At 42.7% G+C, this 8,079-nt stretch overlaps 1 protein-coding gene across 1 annotated transcript; it reads right to left on the bottom strand.

Annotated features, from left to right (window-relative positions):
• Window positions 1–2,673: 2,673 nt before the first annotated feature.
• LOC147436715 (uncharacterized) lies at window positions 2,674–2,980 on the bottom strand. The gene is made up of 2 exons (XM_086485767.1): window positions 2,807–2,980; window positions 2,674–2,700 (listed from the first exon to the last, which is right to left on the bottom strand). Exons 1-2 carry the CDS (start codon window positions 2,978–2,980, stop codon window positions 2,674–2,676), a joined length of 201 nt encoding a protein of 66 aa, XP_086341893.1.
• Between the last annotated feature and the right edge of the window lie 5,099 nt (window positions 2,981–8,079).

Genomic DNA, 8,079 nt, shown 5'->3' with positions numbered 1-8,079 from the left:
GTCATGTGCCATCTCAATTGCCAACCCCAGGCGATTAATGTGCCTTGCCTCAAAACCCCCCTGCCTCCAGTGAGTTCCTCTTTCTACATCTCTCCACTGCTTGACGCCCTAACTGCCTGCCGCCCTCAACATCTAGAAGCACCATTATTATGTGCTTTTCGATTGAAAATTGAATCGTCACCCCCAAGGTTAAAGCTGAGCTATTTTATTTGTTTAATAAAATGCCTCTATATTTTCAGATTTAATGTCTCACATACCCTGAGCAAGACTACTAACAATATTAACTTCCTAAGACGTTCATAGCTTGCGAAAAAGTGCCAGCCAATAGTTTTCGGATTGCCTCATGAGTAATTACTGCCAAATGCAAAAATCAGCCGTAATCATCCGTAATACATGACAAAAGGATAGCGACTTTTGGATGAAAGTATGAGCGTGATTGTAGATTAGTTTAGTATCACTAAAGTTTCAAGTGTAGTATGAGGCGCTGCCTTGAAATATTGTTTGTTAACAAGTCGATTAAAAAAAAAAAATTAGGGTCAAGGTGAAAAAACATGGGCAATGCCTTAGTCCTTAAACTACGTCATTGATAGTTAGTGCGTGCTGCACGCCCCATCACACCACCTGAAGACCATGCTCCTTTTATTTTTGCATGTGCTAATTAGGCATTTATTTCCTTGGACTAAATAGCTTCATGCAGACATTTGCAAGCGATGAGAGCTTTGACATGTAGTCACATGCCGATGGAAGGAGGACCTTGATCACTTCAGCTGGAGCTTTGGAGGAGACAATAATTGCAAGCGGCCTTACTAATGGAAGATGGATCAACATTCCTGAAGGAGATAACTGCAAAAACTTCAAAGGGAAACTATGGAAGAATCACCTCGAGTATAGAAACAATCTTTTTCATCTTTGTCCTCAGCACCACAGCCAGTCTGCAGTCTCTCTTCATCATCATCCGCTCTTCATCATCATTGGCTGAAATTCAAGCTATCGATCGCTTTTGCAAGCAGCCAAAACCATGTGCGAAGCTCAACGGACGTCTACATTGACGAGCAAATTCTTAGTGCAATAGTTTCTTGCCCAATGTAAACCAGAGGTAGCTGGAAGAAGTGTCTGATTCCTTGCTCATTTGCATAGTTTGAATGGAGCCTAAAGCAGGTTTCATCAACTACAGGCACCTGCCTCCTTCTCCCAAAGTAGAGGGCCACCTCAAGTGCAAAAAAATAAATCAAGCAATAAACAACCAAGTTGATCGAGTGGTGCAGCTTGTTGGCTGCTCTAATCCGTATAGCACTTTTGATGCAATCAGCAGAGGAAGACTTTCTCGAGGTGCTTTTTTTCCATTAGAAAATGTAGAAGGGCTCGGCAAATAGGGCAAGGACAAAGATGGAGAAGACGGCTCTCAACCCAATTCCAAGCTCTGCTAAAGATTTCAATTTGATTTGAGCTACCTATGGAGTGAACAAGCCTCAAGCACAGAAGTACATGATCCTTGGAGGTAGCTCCACTACCATGTGACAGCAAATGCCCGTCTCTTGCAGTTACAAGGTGCTCCCCTCCCTATAGCCAACCGCCGACGTGGATCCCCCACCATGTGGGGCCAGCAGCCGATGTGGAGGCACCTCCAACTTGAGCGAGTGTGAGTGGCAGGCGCTTGCCTTGGGCTGCGGGCAAGAAGATCGGGGTGAGTGGGACGCAGTGCACAGAGCAAGTCTGAGGGGCAACTTGCCTCGAGGTGCAGGTAAGAAAACCATTGAGTTGCAGGTCGGGCTGAAGAAGCCTTGAGCGCAATTGAGGTTATATATACCCACCACCTCAGTGCTCAGTTGAGGTTTCTTTCCAGTTCAAACGACGCGCTCAAGGTAATATTCACAGCCTCATTTAATATTCACAGAGGAGAGAGAGAGAGAGAGAGAGAGAGAGAGAGAGAGAGAGAGCTTACTCGGCATTAACTGATGGAGTTCGACGGAGCTGGCGCATTGCGGGCAGCCATTCTCGGCATCGGCATGGATGGATTCACACACAGAGAGAGAGAGAGAGAGAGAGAGAGAGAGAGAGAGAGAGAGAGAGAGAGAGAGAGAGAGAGAGAACCAGTAGAATGTATGGGCTTGCCGCTGGGTGTAGAGAGAGAGAGAGGCCATACTAGTATATATAACTAGTATGCCTTGATCGATTCGCTGTGGAAATGGTGTGAATTACACCTCATTGCGTCTCTTTTTTTGAAGGCTTCGTAGAATCTCTCCTCGAAGCTTTCGCCAAAAACTCTATGATCGCATCACAAACGAGATTTTGCATTAAAAGATGTATGGAGGTGATAATATACACATTACAATAAAGATGGAGAGAGATGCATTTTGTGCATTTGTGATGATTGTGTCCATAAATAAAAAAAGAAAAAACCATACGTATGTATGGTGTGGAGTTGGCACCATTCTCCACATTTAATTATACCGTAGGGAACGTGCCCTTCCCTCGCCACTTTTATTCCCTCCAGTGTTGAAGGGGACTTATGCTTCTCCTCCAGTGTTGGAGGGACTTTCTTATTGTAAAAATACTACAATTGAACAAGGAAAAACTCATTACCAATGTTTTATGAAGACATGTATCATTCCACATTGCCATGCCGTGGTGTATCGTCTATGTGTCTCTTTGTTGGGCATCCCCAAAAATTCTTCAGCCATTGTCACCTTCATCTACAACCTTTAGAATGGAAATGATGTAAATTAATTGCTTTAATGAGTACATGATGTAATCCAAGTACTTTTGAGATCACATAGAGGAAATCAAAGTCAAAACATAAGTTTACCTTTGGTATTGGTCGTGTGGATCGACGCACAATCTTGGATGGATCGGCTCCTAGATCTTCCTTACATTGTTCCGTCACCTTGCCTCCAGTATAAAGTTCTGCCATTGTCATCCAGTCGGTGACTTCTGCAAAGATTTTAACTGTCACATTCACTTTTGCCATCATGCCTACCATTAGCTGCACTACTTCTGATGTTCTTGGTTTCAGGGTATGTTGAATCTTCCTTACTGTCTATTCGTAGGCTCACACGCACACATACACAAAGTTGCAGACTTTGGGACACCCCATCTGGCATACATATCGATCAAGACACGGCCAAGCATAAGATCTTTCTCCAAGAGTCCTTGCTTGGCATCTGCTGAAAATAACCTAGAGTTTTCCGTTGCTGTCCTTTTGGAGAAAATCCTGCAATTAAGAGAGAGGCCATCGCTTCGCATCTGTTGAAAATAGACTAGAGCTTTCTAGCCCTGTCCTTGTGGGGCAAATCCTGCAATCAATGCGTTCCAAGAGTCCACACTCCGGACAGGAAGCTTTTTTAGGAGTTCTGGTGCTCTTTGAAGTGCACCACATTTAGCATCTTGCGTAAATCTAGATGCCTTCAAAATGCACCTGATTGCGTTTGGAGATAGGCCCTCTCTTCGCATCTCCTCAAAACAGCCCAGAGTTCCTCACGATACCCCTTTTGGGCATATCCTACAATCAAACACAACATCCCGCACAGGAATCTCGTCAAAGACTTGTTGTGCCATGATAGTTCCACTGCACTTGACACACATATTGCCCAACATGTTCCCCAAGTATGTGTTCATGTCAAGTAACCCACTATCGCAAATATCTACATGAATCCCATTGCCTTCGTACAAATCCTTGTTCTCAGATAGTCTTTAAGTGAGCTCACAAAAGAAATACTTGTTTCCTAGCCCTACCCTTATTGGGCACATCGTGCAATCAAAGATGACATCCTGCATAGGAATCTCGTCAAAGACTTCTTGCACCATGACAAGTGCAACGACCAACATGTTCCCCAATTATGTGTTCATTTCAAGTAATCCACTATCGCGAATATTAGCATGAATTTTACTGCCTTGGTACAAATCCTTCTTCTCAGCACAGTCTTTAAGTGATCTCACAAAAGAAGAACTTGTTTCCTAGATTTGCCTCTGTTGGGCATATCCTGCAATCAGAGACAAAATCTCGCATAGGAAGCTCGTCAAAGACTTGTTGCGCCATGACAAGTGCACCGCACTTGACATACATACTGGCGAACATGTTCCCCGAGAATGTGTTCGTTTCAAGTAACCCACTATCGCAAATATCATCATGAATCCTACTTCCTTGAATATCATCATGAATTTTACTGCCTTGGTACGAATGCTTCTTCTCAGCATATCCTGTAATCAGAAAACATCCCGCACAAGACTTGTTGCACCATGACAGGTGCACCGCACATACTGACCAACATGTTCCCCAAGAAAGCGTTATTTTCAAGTAACCTGCAATCAGTGCATTCTAAGAGACGCCACTCCAAACAATAAGCTCCCTTACGACATGTTTGTTTGACATCCCCTGACTAAGAGTATCAGCGTGGGTTTTATGCCCATATCAGCATCTGCGTAGAGCCACATGCCTTCAAGATGCACGCACATGTGATTGCATCAGGAGAAGTGCGTAAGAGATATCATCAGGAGAGGCGCGTAAGTGATTAAATCAAGGGAGAGGCCCTAAATTTGCATCTGCAAAAAACAGTCTAGAGATTTCTGGACGTGCTTCTATTGCGCATATCCCGCAATCAGTGAACTCCAAGAGAGGACATTCCGGACAGGAAGCTCCTCAAGCACTTTTTGTGCTTTCTGAAGTGCACCACATTTGGCATACATATCAACCAAGGCATTTCCAATCACGACACTTTTTTGCAACAACCCCGGACTAACAATATTAGAGTGAATTTTTAAAGTGCACCACATTTAGCATACATATTGACCAAGGCAGTGCCAAGAGACCCTCACTTCGTATCTGCTCAAAATAGACGAGCATTGTGCCCTGCCCCTTTGGGAAAAATCCTGCAATCAGTGCATTCCAAGAGTCCATACTCCGGATAGAAAGATTCTTAAGCACTTTTTGTGCTCTCTGAAGTGCACCCCATTTAGCAAACATGTCAACCAAGGCATTACCAAGAACATCTTTTTCCAGCAGCATCTGGCTAACAATATCAGCATGATTTTTTAAGCTCATATCAACATCTTGCGTAGAGCCACATGCCTTCAAGATGCACTCGTATGTGATTGCATCTAGAGAGATACCCTCGCTTTGCATCTGTTGAAAACAGCGCCTTGCAGCTTTTTGGCCTGCTTCTGTTACACGTATCCCAAAATCAATGAACTCTAAAAGACAACATTAGACAACAGCCCCTGACTAACAATATTAAATTGAATTTTTAAGCCCATATCGGCATCTTGCACATAGTCACATGCCTTCAAGATGCATGCGTAGGTAATTGCATCAAGACAGAGGCCCTCACATTGCATTTTGTTGAAATCAGCTTAGAGCTTTCTGGCCCTGCTCTGTTGTGCGTATCTCGCAATCAGTGCACGCTGTTCATTAGGGAATTTTGGAGGTCATTTGGAGGGCCTTCTAAGAAAATGTATTTTTTGCACTCTCTCTCTCTAGAAAAAATGGCAAATAAAAGAGCTGGGTCTTTCATAGTAAAAGTTCAAAAAGTGTACTTTAAGTAGATTCCTTACTCTTCTGAACATTCGTTCGTAGTGATTGAGGGATAATCCTCTTTTCAGTTGCATTGAATGAACCTCGTCAATATGGAGGGAATGAGGCTAACATGGAGGGACGAAGGCGCAGCCGCTATTCACTTTCCATTAAACCTGCACATTTGGCTAATGGCGCACTCCTCAAATGGCACAAATGTTACCCAGAAACGAGCCAAATATCACCTTCACATTGATTTGGACAATGAGTACCAACCATTGATTAAGCGCAGTAAAACAAACACACATATACCTCCCGCTTCCATAGACACGCTCAGAGCTCAGGGAGCTAAACACATAGATATCTGGACGAGAGGCTCTCTCTACCCTAAGAATCCAATGACTAATGCGTCTCCACCGTTTGTCAATCCTACAAGCTTATTGACCTTTGTTGGTGATGGAGAAAAGGGCCTTCTGGGTTATTGTAAATCTCTTACAAGAGAAGCTGAAACTTACAAGAGCATTCTCCAAGCTCAACAATGTGAGATTGTTCGCCTTTCACATTTACATTCTACAGATCAGGTTACCATTTTGCAACATAAACAGAGGTACAAGAACTGAAAGGAAAGGTGCGAAGTTGTCAAATGAAGGACACCATCTTGGGTGGTCGTATCCGAAAGAAGAAATTGCGCAATCTTGAAACATTGCAGGTTGCATCAAGAGGTCTCAAGAAAAGAATCCGAGCATTAAGGTGATGCTTCTTGGTTGGCTACATTGTCTTAGTTAAGTAATCTTTTTGTTTTTTCTTGTTATGCATTGTTTTCATGTGCCTAAATAGTGTTAGTGAAGCAAATTTTCTGTTATTTACTTATGCATTGTCGTCATGTAGAGATTCAATCTATCCTGACAAGGAAAACATTGACCCCAAAGCCAATATAGGAAAGAGATTGAAGCCACTTATAAGTAGAAGCCTGGCAGCAGATATAGTACATGACAAGAAGTTTAAGGTCCTACAACGAAATGTAGTGGACCACTTTATTTCAGAGAACTCAGTGCCTGCAAAAGAGATACAAGGCACACTTGATTCACTTGGTGTAAGCAAAAGAGGATATTCGGCTATCCAAAAGTCTGTCGCATCCATCTTTGTTAGGAAGGGTATAAAATCCAAACTTCTACCATCAGCCTCAAGTGTTTGGAAAGAGAGGCTTCAGCTTAACGAGGCACAGGGAGACTATCTTGGACAGCCCTTTCATATTAAAGCAACTTATAGTGGCCATGGAGCAAACATGGCATATGATGAGTTTAACAATATTTTTATGGACCTGCGGATATTACAGAAGAGAATGGTGGAGTTTTACAACATCACATTTGAAGAGTCACGAGGGGTATTACATTTTGTGTTAAAACTGGATGAGTGTGAGCTTGTTAAAGAGAAAAAGCTAGAGCGTGTTACTATTACTTTAATGAATAGAGCCCTCTCAAAGTGTCCAGTGATGATCCTTTATATTTTAGTGTTCAATCAGAATCTAACATATGGTGGCTTGGTGCATTTGAGGTAAGCGAGATTCTCAGGTAAGCTCAAATGTTCACATCTACTTAAGTCTCATTTATTTTGTGTTGCAGGTAAAGAAAGAAGATCATGAGATTCTATATTGGGTGTTCCATCGAACTAATATTCCGGAGGTGATTGATCAACAGACTAACCAGGGAGAGGTACTACGTCTAGATGGAAGGGGAGACTTTCAAGTTCAGTGGCATCTTGCAGGTGACCTCAAAACATTAAAGTGCATGTATAATTGTGGAATGGGTGCAATGGCAAAGTCGCCGTGTTTGTTTTGCATGGAGCCTGCAAAGGTCATGGACCCAAAGTGGTGGAGAAAATCTCCAACACGTCACATTGAGGATCCTGCTTTTCGACCGGTTTTGAAAATACCACTTGTGAATGTCCACATTTGTACAATGCATGCCCTTTGTAGAATTGTGGAGAAATTGGTCTACTTATACATCGGGTTTGCTTGGAAGATTAAGAACTCGGCAGAACGACAAGTAGCCCTGCAGTGCTTAGAAATGGTACTGTCGGATATGGGGCTTCATGGTGGCAATGTGAAAATCCAGCGGGATGAAAAGAGATCAACTGTTGAGAAGGATGTCCCATGCAAACCATCCATCGGTGGGGTAAAGGCACGGAGGTTTTTATCTAAGCCCCAAGGTACAAGAGATCCGAAGCTAACAAAACATGTAAAAATATATAACACATCTTATGTTAGCAAGGTAGAGTATCAGAGCTGGAAAAAGCTACATATTGCAGTCAAAGACCAAGAACCAACTACTCGTAACGCGAAGGCTGAGGTTTGGCGATCAATAGACATCCTATTTTTGATGTGCGACAAAGATGACTGGTCACAAGGTGATATGAACAAGTTCAAGGAAAATCTTAACCTTCAGAAAAAATCATTCAAGACAGCATGGACAGACACCCAGATTACTCACTACATGGTATTATCGTGTATTTCTTTCTCTCTTATGTGCAAATATGTGACTGTAAAACATTCTAACTAATCTGTTTTCATATCC

This window comes from Adiantum capillus-veneris, chromosome 17 (assembly GCF_014529385.1).
Source record: "Adiantum capillus-veneris isolate H3 chromosome 17, ASM1452938v2, whole genome shotgun sequence".
Lineage (NCBI taxonomy): Eukaryota > Viridiplantae > Streptophyta > Polypodiopsida > Polypodiales > Pteridaceae > Adiantum > Adiantum capillus-veneris.
The sequence above is the reverse complement of the archived record's forward strand: the minus strand, read 5'-3'. Positions and strand labels throughout refer to the sequence as shown.